This window comes from Pseudorca crassidens, chromosome 12 (assembly GCF_039906515.1).
Source record: "Pseudorca crassidens isolate mPseCra1 chromosome 12, mPseCra1.hap1, whole genome shotgun sequence".
Lineage (NCBI taxonomy): Eukaryota > Metazoa > Chordata > Mammalia > Artiodactyla > Delphinidae > Pseudorca > Pseudorca crassidens.
The window spans coordinates 2981515-3003315 of NC_090307.1; the positions used below are offsets into that span (position 1 = coordinate 2981515).

General features: G+C 49.5%; 1 protein-coding gene across 12 annotated transcripts in view; it reads right to left on the reverse strand.

The window, feature by feature from the left end:
• The window catches only part of ZNF236 (zinc finger protein 236), a 109232-nt gene that overhangs the window by 30733 nt on the left and 56698 nt on the right, over window positions 1-21801 (reverse strand). For 9 of the 12 annotated variants that reach the window (XR_010932972.1, XM_067698806.1, XM_067698809.1 and 6 more), the window contains 14 exons: window positions 18956-19097; window positions 18053-18313; window positions 14769-15013; window positions 13954-14055; window positions 13289-13440; window positions 11103-11206; window positions 9619-9770; window positions 8651-8863; window positions 6765-7047; window positions 4428-4531; window positions 2427-2792; window positions 1523-1668; window positions 1191-1431; window positions 613-792 (listed from right to left, as the gene is read on the reverse strand). Coding sequence is in view for 11 of the 12 variants with exons in the window: in XM_067698806.1 (XP_067554907.1) it covers window positions 613-792; window positions 1191-1431; window positions 1523-1668; window positions 2427-2792; window positions 4428-4531; window positions 6765-7047; window positions 8651-8863; window positions 9619-9770; window positions 11103-11206; window positions 13289-13440; window positions 13954-14055; window positions 14769-15013; window positions 18053-18313; window positions 18956-19097 (2691 nt within the window). In the remaining variant the exon portion in view is untranslated. The remainder of the gene's footprint in view (window positions 1-612; window positions 793-1190; window positions 1432-1522; window positions 1669-2426; window positions 2793-4427; window positions 4532-6764; window positions 7048-8650; window positions 8864-9618; window positions 9771-11102; window positions 11207-13288; window positions 13441-13953; window positions 14056-14768; window positions 15014-18052; window positions 18314-18955; window positions 19098-21801) is intronic. The other 3 variants (XM_067698804.1, XM_067698805.1, XM_067698800.1) reach the window with 3 other exon arrangements.

The window sequence follows — 21801 nt, forward strand, 5'->3', positions numbered from 1 at the left end:
CATAGCTAAGAGTCATGTGGGCAAAGCGCACCTGTAAAATATGCTCCAGGCTAACTAAGATGAGAACATACTGTGAGAATTGATGCTCTATAAGGGGAAGAGCTGACCGTGAACGTCACAGGCCTGGAACAGGGAGCACATCAGCTGGTGACTCACATGGAGGATGAGCTTGCCAACCTCGGTGGCCTGGGCTGCCAAAGGGTGTCTTCCACCCACTTATCTAGTTCTACCATAATTTTCTACATAATCTGAGAAGAATTCTGAAAAGGTCAGGGGGGTAGGTATCTGTAATCTCCTAGTGTAACCACTTATACCGATTCAATTCCTTTAGCTCAAAGGAGCATGGTAAGAATTATGAAGCCATGGTTTTCTGCTCTTGGTTAAACGAAATATATCTGACAAAGCTACCTGGCTCAAACTGGACGTGCCGTGAGGAACCACCACGTTTAATCCCTGGTATCAGATGGGAGCTGCAGGATGATCATTCTCACATAAATTGCAAACACTTCCTGAGGCACTGGATTTAGGCAAAGCTCAGTCTTACAGGAAAAAGATACAAAAAAGAGTTACCTAAACTGCAGGTGAAAGGATTTAAAAAATTTTAAGACTAACCGGAGATGGTCAGGGTGATTTCCTGCGGTGACCCCGAGGACGACGCAGCGGTGGGCCCAGCAGCCTGCGCCAGCACCTGGCTCAGGCTCGAGTTGTTAATGGTCAGGGTGATCTCATGGGGGCCACTGGAGGTGGACACCAGGCCTTGTGATGTCATCACCTGAGAGAGGTCTTGCGTCCCTGGTCATCGTTATAAAACAGAACAAAGCTGGGCTTAAAAAAATAATCATTTCCTCCTTGTTCATATTAAAATATTTTAGTGCAACTGTTACTTTAAAAAGAGAAAGATTCAAAATACAGTTATCAGTCATTTCTAATTCCTTAATCTGAAATCATTTAAAAACAAACAAAAAGCCTTATGAGGAAATAGGAAGCCGGTTCCATGAATGCAATCTCTGTGCATATACTGACTAAACATCATTTATCGTCAGAAAAGCTTACTTTATTCTTAGGACATTTATTTGTTAAGCTTTATAAAGAGAAGGAAACAGCATCCCAGTGTCCCCAAACCAAATCTGTGATGTCAGCAGCGAGCCGAAACTCCAGCTGTCACAACCAACCGAAGCGGCAGCTCTCACCACTGCTGCTGGTGGTCAGCACGGAATCCTGCTCCGAGAGCGGGCCTATGGTCAGGTTGGCAGACGTCACCGTGGGCTGCAAGGACAGGCCTGAGATGGGCTGGAGGACCACGCTGGCCGGGACTGTACTGTCTGGTGTCTGAAGGGAGCTGTGCTGCGGGGCCAGGCCGGGCTCCACGGTCGGCTGTGGAGCAAGCAGGTTACCCTGCTGTAGCGTCTGCTGCAGGACGCTTGGGTCAATCTGAAAGCACAGAGGTTGTTGTGACGGAAATTTCACGCTGAGTGTGACTCAGACCACCTGAAAGCACAGAAAAGCCTGGTGGGCGTCGCACCTGTAGCGTGATATTATTAATGCTGGAAGCGTCGATCCCAGAGATTTGAACACTGGGTGCAACCAGGTTAGCAGCCAACTGTAACTGTATGCCCTCGAGGGTGGCCAGGCTTCCGTCTGTCAGAGACACTGTCCAGTCGCCACCAGCTGCAGAGGAAGAACAGGAATGACTGCGTACCAGACACTTTCTCAAACAGGAAAAACGCACTGGGTTCCTAAATACAGAAGTTCTAAACACATACCGACATGACCTAGTTAACAAACACTAATATTTACTTTACACAGGCACACACATATCTAATCATCACAAAACAAACCTTGTGAAATAGAAAATAATATTATCCATTTTAAACACATCAGGAAACTAGGCTCAAAGAGATCACACTGATCAGCCCAAGATTTAAAACAACGCTATTATTTTGTCTTATTATGCTTTAATTGCACCATGGGTCATGAAACTGAAAGAAAGCCACTTAAGATGTCCAGTAGCTACTAACAGTTGCTACGTTATTTGTGAGTGCACAGAAAACCCAACTGACTAAAATTTAATGCTTTTCAAATACTGTGTGACCCAAGAGCAATTGGATAACTCGTATATGAGAAGCAAGGTTCACGGGTAGCTATAAATTACGTCTCGCTATTAAGTTTGTGAGAATACTAAAAAAGAAACAGGTTTAAGCCCATCAAACTAAACAAAGAGCTGAAGCCTGAAATGCAGAAGTGACGTTAGAAAGAATGGGAAACGGAAAGGCAGCTGCGCCTGGAAGTCAAGACTTCAACCTCCCGCGACCTCGCGGGAAACCCTCAGGAAGGGCAGTGTCCTGAGGCTGAAGGTCGCGCCCCCCACCCCACCCCCCGCCCCCGTCCCGGCGTCCACAGCCCTGGTGCCTGTCAGCCCTACTCACCGGACACGGAGGCGGGAAGGACGGCCTGGCCCAGCAGGCCCTGCTGCAGCAGACTCTGGTCCAGCTGCCCCGCCAGCACGGGGCTGTTCATGATGAACACGCTGGGGTCGGAGGAGGGCGGAGGGGGCGCGCTCACGGGCTGCGGCCCTTCCGGCGGCCCCCGGGGCCCAGGCTTCCTGGCTTTCTTAGGGTCCGGTTTGTAGTGAAACTGCATGTGAGTCTTCCTCCGCCCGGACGTGCGGAAACGCAGCTCACAGTGGGGACACTTGAACGGCTTTGCTCCTGTGTGCAAACGCATGTGGACCTTCAGGCTCCCCTTGGTGGAGAAGGCGTTGCTGCAGACGTGGCAGCTGAAGAGCTTCTGACCTGGGAGAAGAGGCCGTGCGTCAGCGGGCTGGCCGGGTCGCCCCCGTCGGCCAGCGGCCTGGCTGCCACCACGCTGCGTCCACCATCCCCCACGCTCCCCGGGGCCCCTCGCTCCGGAGGGCCGGTGGCTGGAAAACTTAAAAGTAAGCGAAGTTCACTGTCGAGGATCCGAATTCAGTCTTTCCACGACACGGAGGCACACCAAGCCCTGCCGGAAGCGGGGACCCGCCCTGCATCTCGGGCTCCGCTCCCTGATTTTACGAAGCGTGAGCTCACGCCTCACCGGTCTTCTCCGCTGACAAAGGGGCGCCCGAGCCGCCAGCACAGGTGGAAGCCGCCCGGCAGACTGCGCTCCGGGCGCACGTGCCCAGCTCCTGGGGCACCAAGTCCTCTAACACACGCGTGCTGCGGGGTGAAGAAGGCCCGGCAGGCGGGGCTGGGCGCGGCGGCAGGGCCCCGGGACTGGCGGCGCCTGCTCCCCTCGCGCTGCTCGGGCCGCAGAAGTCAGCTGAGGGGGGCCCTGGAAGGTGTCTTCCCAGAGATTCTCTTCCTAGTCCTGATGCCCGGGAGCCCACACGGAGGCTTGGTGCGCAGGAGGCGTCCTTAGGGTGGCCGGCACCTGCCGCGTGAGCTACCACGCGAGACCCGGGACACAAAGCCACTAAGCGGGTCCCTCCTGACCCTCGGCAGTGCCCAGGGCTGCAGGGGAGGGTCAAGCACAGATCCTAAGGAAACAACAGAAGAACTGTCCGTAGAATAGGCAGCTGAAGGACTTCGTGTATCTGTTTACCTAATTCCACACACGAACCCATCAGAAAAGAATCACAGGACTTTACGCCTATGTGTGAAATTCCACTTGTACTCCCTTGGTCAATTCTGCTTACGGCCAAAGCTTCAGAGTGTAAATTGGTTTGACAGTCATAATCCTACGCGTCCTCACGACGCTAACGTTTACTCCGTGTTTACCAGGTGCCACTTTTACTTTTCTAGGCAATTTAAACCGGGGGGTGGGGGGAGGGTACTCGTGTTTGCCCCATTTTCTACATGACGGATGGGCGGGTCAGAGAAGTAGCTCACAAGTGAGGACAGACTCCAACCGGGCAGAGGCCCAGGGCCGCCTTCTCACCCACGAGGGCGCACCGTGCACAATCAAGAAGCGAAGGTTGAGCACGTTTTACTTAGGATGATTAACCTTCAGTTCCTCACATAAGATGAAGAAAATGGCCATGAAATTTGGACGTTAATTGTTTTCCTTTATCAGATTTTCCCCCCACAGAAACAGAATTGCTACCTGGTAAGTGTAATCAGATTTGTGAAATCCCCAGTTTTCACAGAATTTCAACAAACTGAAACTCTGGCCTGAATGAGACTAAGAGGTAATCTTTCTAACACAGGTATTTAACTCTGAGTAAGACAACTTACAACGCCACATCTGAGACCTAGATCCTTTCCTTTGGTGTCAGAGATCACTTTCTCCGTGTTGGGAATCACAAATCTTCTATATTCATTTCTTCATGGTTCCTGATTTTTAAGCTTTGTTTCATCTTGAAAGTATGTGTGCAAAAAAAATACATAGGAACAAGTATAAAATGCTGTCGGAAGGCATCTACCAACAGTGCAGGTGTTTGCTCTTACCTGTGTGAGTCTTCACGTGGCAGTCCAGGGTAGATTTAACAGTGAAACTCTTCCCACATTCATCGCATTTATATGGCTTTTCTCCAGTGTGGATTCGAACATGCCTAGCCAGAAAGCATTTGCAATTAAGTGTTTTTCTTTTTAACTTTATACGCAATTTACAAACAACTTCATGATTTAAAATTTATAGCTATCCATATAAATAAAAATTATGCGTGACTATGTACTGAATAAATTTAGCAAAACAAAACTTTTAAGCTTCACTCTATATAAATAACACCATAAACAAATCCACAAGACAACAAAGTAATCTGCAAAACCAATGAAAACAAGGCTAACTTTCCTGAAAACCAAAGAGAATCTTACAAATCAGCAGTAAGACAAGAAATATCACAGCAGAAAAACAGGCAACACACAGGCAGCGTAGAGAAGAAACACACGCACCCAAATGCCACATGAAAAGGTATTCCCCAGCCTCAGAATTTAAAAAGAGCAAGTTAAAATGACAAGCCATCCCTTTCCCATCTGTCTGATGATGACCCACTGTCGGCTGGGTGGCCTAGGAGCAGGTGTTCAGAGGCTGGGGGATGTAAACGGCACAGCCCTCGGAGGCCAGTGGGTGTGTCCATCAGCACTGACCCCGGGCACCCACACAGGTGCACACAGAGCACAGGACAGTGGGGCTGGCCTAGTGATTCCACACTGAAAACTAGGCAGTCATCAACAGGGGTCTGGGATGCCCACACGACAACAAGACGTCGCCGTGAAGGATGAAAGAGGTGGGCGGGTACTGACAAAGCTGTCTGAGACCCCACAATATGTAACAATTAAACCGAGACCAGAATTGCATAAGTTAATGCTGACGTATGAGTAGACATTTCTGAAAAAACGCACAGAAGAAACTGCTAATAGCGCTTGTCTCTGGGGAGGGGAAGGCTCTCCCTTCATAGCCTCCTCCGCTGTTTTCGGTCCTGGCTCGCTTCACCAGGACGTCTGTCCAGTACGCAGTGCGGGCAGCTGAGCCTCGCACAACTGTTAAATGAAGGACAGAGGAGAAGGCAGGCCAGCTGCCAGGCCGCAGCAGGCTTCTCGTTTCCAGGGGCACCTGCCGCCTCGCCCCCTCACGGGGGTGCAGGGTCAGCAGTCCCGCCTCCGGGGCGCACCTCCGGGCCCGGCTGGCTGCTCGTCAGCACCACCCGCCGGCTACGCGCTGCAGACCTTCTCAGCGGCGCGACGATGCCCACGGGGCTGCCCAGCAGGACGCCCTCGTCCGCGATTCACACCCCTGCCTCCCGCTGGGGCCCTGCCCCGCCCCGCACCCAGCGTGTTGCTCCCTTGCGGCCACCGCCCGGTCCTCTCCTAGCTGAGGGTTCCAGCGTCTCACTCCCGGCCTCGGAGTCCACATGCTGTCATCTTCTTAGCTCGTTCCTCCTCCCCACCCGCCGGGACACGACGCCATCTCGGCTCCGCGCCCAAGCCTGGCCCGGCCTTGCCCACTGCCCCTCGCCCGTCTACCCGTCCCTCTCTCACTGGCACATGCCCCTTCCTGCCCGGCAGGAATACAAGGGCAGGCGTTACTAGCTGCGCTCACGCGAGGAGCACTTCCAGCCTAGCAGCTTCTGGGCAGCCTGTCTGCCCTCCCGTCACATGCAGGGCTCTGTGCGACAGAGAGGGACAGGAAGACGCCTCTTTGGTTTTCTGAAGCAGCCGGCTCTCTTATTACCCGTCTTGAAATCCCGACAGCTCCTCCGTTCAATCACCCTCTACCTTTTACCCAGCAGTTCCACCTCCTGAAGCAACAGACGAGCGCCCCCCCGGCCCCACCCCGTAAACGAAAATCCTCCAAATGTTTTAAGAGAGTGCTGTACTTCGGCCTTCTTTCCTGGAGCCCGTCTGTCAGCTGCCCTCCGCCACTCTGCCAGACCGCACGTCAATCACCGCCTCGCGGCTGATGTGGACTCGACCCCCAGCGCTCGGGCCACCTCCCCGTGTGATGGAGCCTCGTGCCATACAGACCGGTCGCCCTGTGGGGCGGGCAGGAACCCGCTGCTGTTCTGAGCGCCTACAAGGCTGGGCTCAGCACCGCATCTTCCTCAGGAAATCATTTTTAATTCTTTTACTGCTACCACCGTCACACAGAAATAAGCACAAACACCCACAGAGCAAGCAGACTTCTAGCTAACGTGCTCAATGAGCTCGCAAGGAAGCCTCCAAACGCACACGGGCCTGCAACCAGGACTCAAGAGAGGAAGGAGCCACTCAGAAGGCGTCAGCACGGGTTGCCGAGGAGCGCGCAGACCGCACGCCCACCCCCGGGGCAGCGGGCCTGCACCGCACCTGACCAGGTCGCTGGGCTTCTTGAAGCTCTTGGGGCAGTAGGAGCAGCAGTTGGCGTGCTTGGGCTCGGCCTCCAGCTCCGCCTGCCTGTCCTTCATCTCGCTGACGCGGTCCTTCTCGGCGGCCGACTGCACCAGCACCTGCTCTGAGACGGTGGCGCTCTCCTGCGGCCCAATCTTGGCCAGCTGCGCCGTCTCCTCCTCTGTGAAGGTGATGACCTCGGGACGAGCCTTTCTACACACGTTTCTTTCAGAACTGTCTTCCTCTTCCTCCAGACCCATCTCTAAACAACATGTAGGAAAAAGGATCAAATCCTAATAAAAAACTAAATGTAACAGAACTAAAACAAAACATTTAACTTAAATATGTAAGGTTAAAATTAGCAACTCAATGAGGCTATATTTGGGATGGTAAAGGGTTTTTTCCCACCACTGTCTATTGAGAAGCTGGTCAGGGTGGAAAGGCCATGCCTCGGGGGAGGGGTCACGGCCAAGGGCAGATGCCGTGGCTGACGGTCTCCGCCAGCCCTGCCAGCAGGCCGGCAGTGGGCTCTGAACGGGTCAGTGTCCGCACGAGCCAACAGCGCTCACACACAGACGCTCATTTATCAACACGGACGCACAGTGAATTAGCGTAAGAGGACGAGCCGCCCGAAGGAAGGGACCAAACTGATAACTGGCAAACAGCCGCCAATTAAAAAGCCTCACTGAAAGGAAAGAAAACACTTAAAAAATATGTATGTTGAAGTATTCTCTCAGTGAAATGTGAGGATATATTTACATCCATTAAAAAGAAAGAATAAGCTGCTGTTAAAATGTAACCGAGAAGGAAAAAAAGGTTTGGCTGGGGACAGGGGACAGGGGGACTGTATTATTGCACAGATGGCTAAAAAAGTTTTTTAAAAAACAGTAGAGACACTAAATAGCAAAACGGACGGCGGTCAGAGCCAAAACAGTGAACTAAAAACTGACGGATGGCCCTCGAAGTCGCACCCCCATCTCAGCACGCTCACTCCGCCAGCACCAACGGTGTGAGGTGCACAGTGCCGGCTGCAGCACTGACAGGAGCCCAGGCCCCAGGACACCGTGTAAACTATCGATAGCATAACTCACACTGCACGTGGAACAAGGTCGTTTAAAAGATTTAGAACGCTGTGCACTGGCGCCCTGTGTCAGGATCTATGCAAGGTGCACGTTCTGTCACCGTAATTTCACTCTGGAACTTGCTAAGAAGAAATCATCTCACAGGTACAAAGAGTATAGGCACAAAGTAATCCTCCTGGGATTCCTATACTTGGGGTGGGAACTGGGCCCATCAGCTCGTCTCCCGCTTAAGTTAGCTTCATGGTATCTCGTGTCGATCAGATGAGAATGTGCGTGGTGAGTAAGCACAGCGCCGAGGGTTAAAGCCCCCTGACCGCCAGCTCCTCCTGTTACACTGCAGCACTGGGCAGCCACTGCGCATCCAGCAACAGGAAACCGTGTAATGAAACACAGCGGAATTCCGTGCGGTCGTTAGAACTGATGCACACCCGTGCTCACTAATACCAAATTCGCCTGTAATGAACACCCATGCACGACAACACTGCATGTAACGTGCTTTCCTATCAGGGAATTCAGGTCCACCTACGCGTGCGTACATGCATGCGTGGGCGACAGCCTGCCCTGTGCGGGGACGCTGGTATTTTGGTGCCTGGTGACCAGTGAGGTGAGAAGTTTTCCTCTTCGTGCCTCCCGAATCTTTCTTTCAAAGAGCAAATTATGATTGCTTTCATAATCAGAAAATGAAATAAGTTAATATACTGGTACAAATCACCTCTGCAATGAGTTAATCACTAAGTTTCAGCATCGGCTGATGATAAGCCTGAATCAACAAAGGGACCACACCTCCTCCTTCTGCCTCTCCCGGTGCTGACCCAGCCGAGGGGACTGTCTGGTGCCTCTTCATGTGCTTTTTACAATGGACTGTGGTTCGGAAGCCCTGCTCGCAAAACGGACACTTGTAGGGCTTCATGCTCATGTGCGTGGCCGTGTGCCTGGTGAGGCTGCCGTTGGTTGTGAAGGAAGCGTTGCAGACGCTGCAGCTGAACGCCTTTTCTCCTGCGACAGCAGAGACGGGGTCAGAACACATTCGTTACCTGAAAACCGCACGCGGTCAAAGCAAAGATGCGCTCAACAAGCTGCAAAACCGAAGAGCATGTACTTGCTGTGGTCTCCAATTTTTAGGAATAGAGGGTCTTTCAAGAAGGTTATTTTAAGAAGACGGACGGTCATAATGAAGCAGACAGATCATACTAAGCCCTGACAAGATGTGAAATCATTGCTGGTGGACAAGGAAAATGGTGCGGCCACTCTGGAAAGGCCATTCTGGTTTGGTAAACCCCAAGGTTTAAACAGTTATCGTATGACCAAGCAAGTCCACTCCTCAACAGAGAAGCGAAAGCTTGCATCCACACAGAAACGCACAAAACGTTCACAGCAAGATTATTCCTGATAGCCAAAAACCGGCAACACCTCAGCTGTCCAACAGCTGATGAGCGGACAGGCAGAACGTGGTTTCTCCACACAGTGGACTACTGTTTGGCTATAAAAATAAGTGTGACACATGCTACAACGTGGGTGGACCTTGAACACGTGCTGAGTGAGGGAAGCCAGTGACAAAAGGCACTGTGTCGTATGGTTCCGTTTACAGGAAGAGCCCGGAACAGGCAAAACCACACAGACAGGAAACAGGTCAGTGGTTGCCTGGGGCTGGGGGCCCTGAGGGGTGTGATGAAAATGCGCTAGAATTCATATGCTCTAGAATCACGTATGGTTTTCCACGTGTTTACGTCCAGTGCGGGGCAGACAATGACCTGTGTGTGTCTTCTCGTGGGACTTGAGGACCCCAGAGGAAACGAAGCCACGTCCACAGAGCTTGCACTTGTAGGGCTTCTCCCCGGTGTGTGACCGCACGTGCTGCTTCAAGTGGCTGGATTTCTTAAAGCCTTTGTTGCAATAGTCACATCTATACACACAATACAGACCACGTTAATTCACAGCATGATCACAAATGCAACACCTGAGAAGGGAAGAAAAGCAAACACGCTTCACCAGCAATCAGTAAACCATCAGGCCTAACTGTTACAGAAAGCAGCTATGCTTCCAACACTTAGAACACTGAAACACTGGCGAGAAAAACTTGTTAGATCAAACTCTGCTCCGACTGCACCCTTAAACATATTTTATTATTTCAAAGTTAGTAAGACCTACAGCAGTTCTCCAGGAGAAATAAAATTTGATTAACTACAAACTATTCCTTTAAACATAACAGGGAATTCATCATGTGCTACCTTCTTTACCAAGTCATAAGATGCTGCAAACCCTTCCGCTGCATGAGGGTCAGAATCACCTGAGTCTAGACACTTGGAAATGTCAGTTTGTATACTCTTTAGTTGATAAAATACTTTACCAAACAGATGCTACTGACCTATTTTGAATAATATATAAATATGTAGTGTTATTTTCCTCTCAGTTGTTATGAAATATATTAAAATTAAGGATGAAACAATTATAAATTTCAAAATTCCTATTCACATATTATTAGAAAATTTTTAAAAATTCTGAAAGCTTATTCCATTTTATTTCCCTATTTTTTCCATTTCCAGGTTTTAATCTGTGATAGAAAGGTACACAGAGCACACAGCTCGGCACACAGCAGCAAGTTCTTAATAAGTGTTGAATGAACGAATGGGGAATGAATGAATGGCCAGAAGTCCAGGAATGCCCAAGCAGATGTCACAAAGGAATCACAAGAAAACGTTACACTAATCTCACTTAAAAATACCCGTGCAAGATCCCAAATTAAACATTAACAAACAAATACTTGTTGAATAAATGGAAGTGTGACTTAAGTATCAGGAGGTTATATATAAAACACACAAAGAGCCGTGGACAAAAAGGCACGATATAAATTCAAGTTATTTCTGAAAACACGGTAACAGCAGCCTAGAGTGGGGACAGGAAGCTAGAGCAGAGTAGTTTATGGGTACAGGCTGCTGCGTCCAAACCCTGCCCATGTCACTTATTAGCTGTAGAAGCTTTAGCAAGTGAGTCTCTTTTGTCTCAGATACTTTCTTTATAAAATGGGGGTGACGACAGGCCCTGTTTCCCAGAGCTTTTGTGAAGCTGCAGGAACGGTGCAGGTGGGCACTGGGCGCAGCAGGACGGGCTGCAGCCCAAGTGCGCGCACCCGAAGGAGCGTGCGTACCCGTAGGAGCGTGCATACCCGTAGGAGCGTGCGTACCCCTAGGAGCGTGCGCACCCGGAGGAGCGCGCGTACCCGGAGGAGCGCGCGTACCTGTAGGAGCGCCGGCTCTGCTCCTCGCTGTCGTCCAGGAACGGGGGACGTGGCGCCTGCAGCCCCAGCTCCTGCTGGGGTGACTCCTGAACCAAACGACTTGTCTAAAACATAGTAGAAGCACAGAGCAGACTGCTTGAGTATCTATGAATGAATACAAACACCTAACAACTAAGGATAAGAACACTCATAAATGTGGATTTAAAAGGAAGAAACCCCAATTAGGTTGTTGCAATCATTTGGGCCAAATTAATAACAAAAATCATCTATACCAATTTTAATGAAGAAATACTTATTTTATTTTCCATTAACTTGCTTTAATCTTTCCTTTTTTTTTTTTTTTGCGGTACGTGGGCCTCTCACTGCTGTGGCCTCTCCCGTTGCGGAGCACAGGCTCCGGACGCGCAGGCTCAGCGGCCATGGCTCACGGGCCCAGCCGCTCCACGGCATGTGGGATCTTCCCGGACCGGGGCATGAACCCGTGTCCCCTGCATCGGCAGGCGGACTCTCAACCACTGCGCCACCAGGGAAGCCCAATCTTTCCATATTTTTTATGTCTATTAAGAGACTACTCTTTCATCTGCTCTATTCTTACTGAGAGTGAACAAAACGCCCTGCTTTCTTAAAATACTAAGTCCCCTCGCTTGTCACAAAATCACAGGGGGAGAAAGCATGTTCCCAGCCCAGGAGCAGCAGGCCTGGAGACAGCAGTCCCTTAACTCAACACCTTCCGGCCACAGGTGGTGCAGCCCAGGGACTGGGCAAAGAGCTGCAGGAAACACCCATGTTCAGTGGACAGAGCACAGGCTGACCTTCAGGACATGGGGGACAGGCGCAGGAGAGGCCAGAACAGTGGAGAACCTACCTGCGTGCACGCATTTCCCCTGGCTTCCAGGACCCACCCCGAAAAGCCACAAGTGAGCGGGTGTGCAGTCTTGCTCAGAGGGCCGAGCGAAGGCAAGTCACAGAGACGCATGCCCCCCACCACCCAGATTCAGCGCCTACTGTCAATTACGCAGCTTCGAGCTGGGAAAACGTGCTCTGAAAATTTCACTGGAGGGTCCAGGTCCTCCACTTGGCAAAAGTTACCCACAGGGTCTTTTAAAGAGAGAAAATAAGGACTTCCCTGGTGGCGCAGTGGTTAAAAATTCTGCCTGCCAATGCAGGGGACACGGGTTCGAGCCTTGGTCCGGGAAGATCGCACATGCCGCGGAGCAACTAAGCCCTGTGTGCCACAACTACTGAGCCTGTGCCCTAGAGGCCGCGAGCCACAACTACTGAAGCCCGCACGCCTAGAGCCCGTGCTCTGCAACAAGAGAATCCACCGCCATGAGAAGCCCGTGCACCGCAACCAAGAGTAGCCCCCGCTCGCCACAACCAGAGAAAGCCTGCGCGCAGCAACGAAAACCCAACGCAGCCCCCCAAAAAATTAAAAAAGTAAATATTAAAAAAAGAGAGAGAGGGCTTCCCTGGTGGCGCAGTGGTTGAGAGTCCACCTGCCGATGCAGGGAACACGGGTTCGTGCCCCGGTCTGGGAAGATCACACATGCCGCAGAGCGGCTGGGCCCGTGAGCCATGGCCACTGAGCCTGCGCGTCCGGAGCCTGTGCTCCGCAACGGGAGAGGCCACAGCAGTGAGAGGCACGCGTACCGCAAAAAAAAAAAAAGAGAGAGAGAAAACAATTGATTTGCCAATCATTTTCACCACTACTGAAAGATTTCCAAAAATGGCAAAATCAACACCAAAACAAAAACTTAAATGCCTCCAACTTGACTAAGAGAGGAAAATTTTAAATGATGCATTTAAATATGTATCTTTAGTATGTCAGCCTTCATCGTATTTTCATTCTAACATGTTTCTTTAAGATTCCACATATTAAAATGCTTTGGTTTTCTCGCTAAAGCAAGGCGATATCCTTCAGATGTTACTGAAGTCAGTTACACTCTCCTGACTTTCCTGACTTTTAACAGAAAAGGTAAAGCCACATCATGGGAATGAAATCTTAAAACAAAAATGTTTTAAGGAAATAGAAGCCCTATATGATAAACACTGAGGTTTCCACAGGTGATGCAGCAATCTTAAAGTTGCAACAAGTAAACATGCCCTCTTAAGTAAGCAAATTTTAAATAATTACAGTAAAGAATAAGATAGAATCTGCTCAATGATGAGACTTCTGCAATACTCACTACATTAATCGTGTCAGAGCTAGGAACCGGAAGTAAGTTCTGCTGATGGAAGCTCGTGGACAGGGCTTGAGACTCCAGTGTGCTGGAATCTTGTAACTGTTGGACCGGTGGAAACTGAGTCTGTTGATTGTACGTATCAGTCACTGTAAAACCTGAAATAAATTAGAAGACATGAGTTCTACAAAAAATACTAAAGTTACACACACACACACACAAAACCAAAAAAGGTTGGTTTTACAAATAAAGGTATTTAAAGGAACATGTCTACTTTCTGAACGGGAATCAGGATTATTAGTTTTTATCAGCAGGCTCTAAAGTGATCTGCTCACAGGCAAGAGACTATGCTCAGCTCCCATCCTTGCAGGGCAGGCTAACACACCAGCCACAAATAAGTCCCAGTTTCTACTCAATTACCTTTCCTTGGCTAGAGACCAGGTGTAGAATGGTCATTAAAGTCCCCTTCTGGAAAATCTGAACAGACTACAAAATAGCGTATGCGTGCATGTGTACACACATGCACACGCTACCCACGCAAGACGTTATCTGGTTCGATAACTGGTCATAAATTTCAGAAGAGCACTAAAAGAAACACTCAAGCTTGCTGTAAAGTTAACCCCAACCAGGCGCAGCTCACTGGAGAGCCCCGGGTAAGGCCCACCACTGACCCTGTGACAGACCCGCTGGCTCGAAGGGCTGCGGCGGGGGAGCCTGCTCCTCGTACTGGCCCACGTGCCCTTCCAGAGTGTGCTGCGGGACCACAAGCCTGTCTGAAGACAAGAAGCACAGACGAGGGCGGAAAATTCGTAAACCCGGAAGCTGCTTCACATCTACCAACCTGTCCAAAAGGATGCTTCGGTGAGTTTCCAAAAAGCAGCCTCCTTGTTTGGAAAAGACAGTAGGAAGACAATTCATACAGAGGGTACAAACTTACACATGTTGGCTAAAAAGCACAAAACCCTACTCACAGACCAAATACTTCTTGGGACGCCCACAAAGTAAACAGCAAGCTGACCGGCCAACCGTTTGTCAGGCCCGCAGGGGGCCGGAAGCCTGAGCCGACTCTGTCACTGAGCTCACTGTCCCCCCCCCCCCGTGAGCCGGCATCTTTCTGCAGCGAGACCTCCCCGCAGGAGGCAGCGCGCTGGCTGAGGGGCCTCAGCTCCCGCAGCCAGCGGCACCCAGTCCACGGCCTCACGCTGGCAAGTCCGGGAGCCATGCACCAGGACACGCGTGATCACGCAGATGGGCACTCAGTGGAAACCAAAGACTCTCTCGCGGTAGGCTCAGGGGTGAAAGTGGGTGACAAGCAGCACGTATCGGAAGGTCCCATTTCTACCATTCTAAATGCACCGCAGACACTCTCACGCTCAGACACACGGCACAAACTGCGCTTTAAAAGGTCAGGGACGAGAGGGCCAGCGGGGACTGGAGTACAAAGGGCTGCAAAACTCCTGAGAGTTAAAAGCCCTGAACCGCTCACCTTCATCTGCTTCCAAAGGCTGCCCCGCCATCTGCTGGCCGAGCCCCGCCTCCACGCCGGCGGGCGGCCCCAGGTCCAGCACGGCCCCGGGGTTGTGGGCCACGGCCTCAGCGGTGGGCTGCAGTGCGGCGTTCTCAATCTCCACCTGCACCTGGGTGGGCACGTGCATGCCCTGCTGGTCCACGGCGCCGTCATCTACCGGGCAGGCCTGCTGCTGCTGCCGGAGCTGCTGGGCAAGCTCAAATCTTCAAAAAATGGACAACAGTCCGCAGCGTCAGCTGCTGTCAAACACCGCGGGCACGCGAGGTGCGATTTATTCAGTGACAGTTTTCATTTTAAACTGTTTCACTTTGAAGTCGCGGCGGCAATCCAGTTGAGAGTTAAACACTACAAATAATCTGAAAGAAAACCCCCGTGCCCTTATCTCTAAGCGCTTTCACAGACTATAGGGGCCGGAAGGCAACAAGGATTTTTCAAAGTCTGAACGATACAAAAGATGCCACGTTTCAAAGCTAAACTCTCCCAATTCAAATTCTGTGATGAGCTGAGGTGTTCAAAACAAGAACTGCATGAGATGAGGCAGCGTCTTGACAGACTGCTTTCAGTGTTATACACACACGTGGGAGAGACGGGACCGTCCTGCAACCTGCCAGGCCGTGCGCGGCTCACTGACCAGTGGGCCACAGGCGGCAGAACCTGGACCACGAGGCATGTGGCTGCGATGGTTTTCTGCAAAATCATTATTCCTGTTAATATTACTTTTACGTGTACAAAGCATACCTGGCGTATTATCATCAAGGCCAACAATTTCTCTTTCAAAGAGAAAAATGAACAATGAATTCAGTGAATGAACAATGAATTCAGTGAATGAACAAAAACACTGGGGAAAAAACAAACAAAAACCCAGGTCAAACAATGATCTGATTAACAGGCTGTACAGTATCTCAGCCATGAAGGGGCTACTCCAGTCAGACTCACACAAGCTCTACCGGACGCTGGATGCCAGAATCACGTGAATCTGCTGATTCAGAATTCCATTCTGAGTTCCAAACAAAGTCTTTCCTCTTCATTTTCTGATATCAAAAACAGTCACTTGGGCTTCCCTGCTGGCGCAGTGGTTGAGAGTCCACTTGCCGATGCAGGGGACACGGGTTCGTGCCCTGGTCTGGGAAGATCCCACGTGCCACGGAGCGGCTGGGCCCGTGAGCCATGGCCGCTAAGCCTGCGCGTCCGGAGCCTGTGCTCCGCAACGGGAGAGGCCACAGCAATGAGAGGCCCGCGTACCGCAAAAAAAAAAAAAAAAAAAAGTCACTTCTCGACTACTTTTACTGAGGTGGGGGGGACAAAAATGTACTGAAAAGCAGCAAAGGAAAGAACACGCACTGTCACACCTCCACCACAGGGTGACTGTACAGCGGTGCCGTGGGTTCACGGGGTCCTCTCCACCACCCTGAAGGAGAGGAACTGTGCCCTCTGTTGTGACTGGTGGAGCCTTGTTTTCTGTTTGTTTGCCTGGGTGTTTTCACAACTCTTACTACAGCGACTTTTTATTTTTAATGTAAGTGTATATGGCATTTTAGGAATTCCCAAGACTTCAAACAAAGGGATCAAACGACTGGAGCTGCTGCCTGCTCGCAGGCAGGTTCACAGTACACGCCATCTATAAGATAAACCCCCAACTCTGCAATGACAGACCTACCCGTCCTTACGCTGCCACCTGAAAGTCACGCACACTCTCCCCTGGCGTAAGCATGGCACGTGTCCCTCAGCGGAACCCTGGACAAGCAGTGGCCAAAGCAACACTCCACTGACAGAAATGACCCGGCTAAAAACAGCTGACCCTCTTCCCGGAAATTACAACACTGGCCTCTGAGCCTGTAAACTGAACTCCCAACACCACCACAAAAGCACACTGTGAAGGCCGGGCGTCTTGCAGAGAGGCCTCATTCACCACGCTCTGCGCAAGCTGTGGCCGCGCCCCATTTCTCTTGGCAGGGGGGCAGCAGTGCACGCTCTGAGCGTCTCCGCCCCCATGAACTCTCCAGCCCCTGAATGCGTGTGAAGCACAGAGCTTCCTCCATAAAATGCAGCCAAGTGTAACTGGACATGTAATTGGCAAGAGTCCCCTAACTGATACCACCAATCTCATAGTCCCTAGATGGTCTCGAGAAGCACTTAAACTCCTCGGCTACGCGATCAACCAAAATCAAGGAGGGTCAATTCTGCCAAGTGTGCTTCGGCAGCCAGAGGGATGAAACCAGAACACCATTTCTCCGAGTTACCTTATTCTATCAGTTGGGAGTTCTGTTTGGTAGGTAATACCTGGACAGAGACATCCAGGTTAAAATAAGGCTCAAAGGTAAACATTCTAGGGCAGAAGGCTAATATTCTTTCCTGGTAAGCCTGGTAACTCTTGTTCTCAAAGTCTCCTAGGAGGTGGTCGTGGTCACCTTGTCCATGCTTTCTGTTACAATACAGAATTCTGTGGCTTCACAGAAGCACCACTGAATAAGCTCCAGACGCAGTCAGAAATGCGTCTCTGTAAGGGCTCGTTGGGTCCCCTTCATTTACAGATGAGGCAGCCCTCTAAGCAAGCAAAAATCTAAGTTAGGGCTTCCCTGGTGGCGCAGTGGTTGAGAGTCCGCCTGCCGATGCAGGGGACGTGGGTTCGTGCCCCGGTCCGGGAAGATCCCACGTGCCGCGGAGCGGCTGGGCCCGTGAGCCATGGCCGCTGAGCCTGCGCGTCCAGAGCCTGTGCTCCGCAACGGGAGAGGCCACAACAGTGAGAGGCCCGCGTACCGCAAAAAAAAAAAAAAAAAAAAAAATCTAAGTAAGCTTTAATGATGGATTTATGTGTTAGCTAAAACGTAATTTTTTTCTGTCAACAACCTACAATAATTACCATTCAGATAACACTAATGATATGCCTAGAGGTCCCAGAGTTGACCAAGATTTTCTTTTTTGAAACCTTCATTACCTCATTATAGTAGACACTGTCTATCTAGCATTTTATCTACTACTGATTATTAGTTTTAAGAGAGTTTAGAAAGCATTTAGGCCAACACTGACTACTTCAACACTACATTAAAAATAAAAAGGATGTGCTTCAGTCTATGGTTCTCAATAGGTCATTAAACACTGATACAGAAGTTTCTTTAGCTCATACACCTCCTGCTAGAAGTAATAATAAAGGGAACAAAGACAACTATTTCTTCAAAACGCTCCCCACCATCATCTGGGAATTATAAGGATTGTTAAAAAGTGACCATCAGAATTATACCTACCTATGGGTTTTCATGTGCTTTTTGCAATTTAGTGAGGTCTTAAATGTTTTCTGGCAATAGGGACACATATAGGGACGAAGGTCGTTATGGATGCCCATATGTCGCCGTAAGCTACCACCAGTAGTGAAAGCTCCATTACATATCAGACACTTGAAAGATTTAAGTCCAGTGTGCGTTCGGACGTGTGCTTTGAGCACTCCTGCAGAAACAAAGCCTCTTCCACACTGAGAACATTTAAAAGGCTTTTCACCTGTATGTGATCTAAAAAGAATAAAAATGGTAATGAATAAGCGTCTTACGCTTTCACGCTGCTTTCTAATTTAGAACGCACTCTAGTAATTATCTCACTTGGCCACCCCTTTTCTGAGCTCAGCAGCAGAGAGACTCAGCTCTCACGTCCCCACAACGGGACCTGAGACTCAGCGCTCAGGTGGCTCATCTGAAGTCCGGGGCTCGCATACAACCGACACAAAACCAGACCCCACATCCTCTTCTACGTTCTGTCCTCTTCTCATGACCCCTCACTGTCTCTTGTGATCAGGTTTCTATCAATACTTCCTCTTCCCTGTTGCTAGCGCCAAGAATTAACCTGATGAATACACCCGAGAAACTGTGAAAGAGCATAATCCTCATGAAACAAACCAAATATTTCTCTGACATGTCCCAGAGATTGCAAATACTGAAATATAATAGGAGTGAAATATAATAGGCGGTTTGTGGGTAAAACATTTTGGTCAAGACACTGAAGAATGAAAATATCAATTATCAGTAAATATTCTGGGGTTAAAAGTGACATTCTAAATAACAAAAGCTAACACTACCATTCTTAGTATTTCCACAAGTCACCAGATCACTGAGTCACTGTAACTATAAATTTCCATCTCTGAATCTACATTACCTTACCTGATGTGTTGTTTAAGATGGCAAGACTTTTTATAGGCACGATGACAGTAGAAACACTTGTACGGTCTATCTGCTTCATTTACAAAATTATTATTAAAATAACTTTGAAAAAGCTGGTTTCTTGGAATGGGCTGGATAAGACCTACAAACCAAAAGAAAATCAGGAATAATTCACTGTCAGTGCTACTAAGAAATGTCAAAAGGCACCTGCTTTACCCAGAAGATAAACATCCTGAGGAGCCGGATTCCAGTGTTGCGACTAATCGCTACTATGTTAATTGTGTTAGGGACTCGCTATTTAAAGAACACCTATCAGGAAACACTTAGAGAGTTAATATAAGATATTCTTTTCGACATAAGGAACATTTATATTGTCGCAATTACTTCTCCTTGTTCTAGAGCCAATTTTTCATAGATTTCTACATTTAACTTTCTATATGAGCATCTGTTGGCATGCAATTTATGTAAGTACATCAACATGCAGGTTAACCAGAGTTTTTAAGTCCCTTATTTGTTCAGTATGAAGACTGTACCCTAGGTACTATAACAAACTCAGACAGAAATGATTCCAACATGATTTTTTGTTCTAAGAAAGTCAGGGTTTTCATAGAAATTTTATTAAAAGAAAATCTGTAAACAGCAAAATTACAACCTTAAATATTTCAGGTTTTACATACTTTCAGTGAATAAAGAATGCCTTTAGGTTGACCGTGTAATAAGTATGTCTTGATCAAGCAACTGAATTATTTATGAAATTCAGAACAAACATACACCTGAACCCTCTGAATCACTTAATATTTACCTGGAACGAGAGGAAGATGTACACTGTCAGTTCTACCTGGGCTGTTTGCTCCTCCTCTCTCCCAGACAGTGCAGCTACCAGCCAAGACTCTGGACTGGCCACACTCCCTGCTCCCTCAGCTGTGCCACTCACTTCCATGCGATGATTACCAAGAGGCACCTCCTAACACAATGCTGTCCAGACTGTCCCTAACGGTGCGGGTTACAGCTCAATCCTGTCCCCTAAAACCCGCCTGTTCCTCCCAGCTCTCCTAGTTCTACGTAAGGAACCCCATCCGCCTAGTCATGCGGGGGCCGGGGATTCCAGACTTCTGGAGCCGCTCGTCAAGTTTGCCATTTGCCAGTCCTGGAGATCCCACTTTTCCAGTGTTCTTAAACTTGTTTCCTCGTTTCTATTTCCACTGCTATTTCTATTTCGCTTCACTCGCGTGTGAGACTTAACTGAATGGACCCGCACTTCCTGATGCTGCATGAAAGCTCATTTACTTTTCAAAGAGAATTCAGAACCTCCCTTGTGGGACTTCCCTGGTGGTCCAGTGGTTAAGACTCTGCCCTCCCAAGGCAGGGGCACAGGTTTGATCCCGGTTAGGGAGTTAAGATCCCACATGCTGTGTGACACGGCCAAAAAATAAAAAAATTAAAAAAAATAACAGAACCTCCCTTGTGACTGATGTGTGTACAACCCACAGGGCACACACTCGAAGAGCCGCCAAACCTTCTCCCATTTCACAAGGATTCAGGACTGGGGAGACGCATGGGGACCACGCAAAGCCCTGCCCTCCTGGCAGCTCCAGCATCGCTCTACCCTTCACGGCATTGCCCTGCTTTTTCCCAACAACTCCTTTCTCACGCTCAAGAAGAGAAAACTTCAGTCCCTCAGTCCACCCCACCACCTTCCCCAGGACACACGCGCTAAGTCTGCTGCAGACAGGCTGACACGCCTGGCGCTCAGAGGCAAGATGGCCGTCCAAGGGCCGATTCCCAAACCCAGACGCACGTTCACTCTTCTGCGTGGCTCTGTCAGACACGCACCTAGACCAGCCTCCTGAATGTTCTGCTCTGCCTTCTCGTGTCACCAGCAGAAGAATGTCCCTGGCACAGTGCGCCGGGACCCGAACAGCAGTTTGCTCAACCACCTCCCGTGGTCTGCCACCGAGAACGGGGCCACCGCGCCCACCAGGCTCGGCCTCCTGGCCCCGGTCCCCACCTCTCCCCACACCCACCGCCGGCTTCTCCCCAGGCAGCTCCGTGCTGCGATTCCTAACGAGCCTCACTGTCCCACCTCCACACGCTGACTCACTTCTGTCCCAGCACTTGTCACTGCTGGTTCTGTTTTCTCTTTCCCCACTCCCTGGGCTATAGCTTCTGGAGCCTGGGGCCTGCCCCATGGTCATAGATGTAGCCCTGAGCCAAAGAGCACTGGCCAGGTAGGACACGTAGATACGATCGAATATACTAACGATCCTGTTCTCAGTGTTTACAAAATCAGAGAAGGAAAGGAAGGAAAGAAGCACGCACAAATTCCAACCAAGGTCGTTGATTCACGGTCTGACACCCAACCTTTATTGGACACCTACTTCCAGGGAATCATGTTAGATTCCATGAAGAGAACAGAAAACTGAAGTGAGTATTTTCCAAACTGGCAGCCAAAAAGCGTGGCTCCTCTGGTCACTGCGAAGCTTGTGAAACTGTGAACCTCAAATGCTCTGCAAGGAAGGTCCACAGGCAACACATAATAGCAGCTGTTAGACACAGTTCCCCGATATCTTATGCAAACAGGTTCAGTAACTATTAGCATAAAGTACCACTTAATTAAAACTGTAGCTCCAAGTAATATCTGATAAGCCATTTTCTTGTTCATTGCTGAACTTAACGGAATGAGTGATTTCTAAGAAAAACACCAATAAAAAAATTTAAAACTCTCCTCCCACAATTAAATTGGGCTGTACAAACGTGAGACATTAATTTTATAGACTTCATCAGACAAGATATACATTAAAAAGCAACACAGGAAAGTGAAATAATTTTAAGCAATTAGTTATATA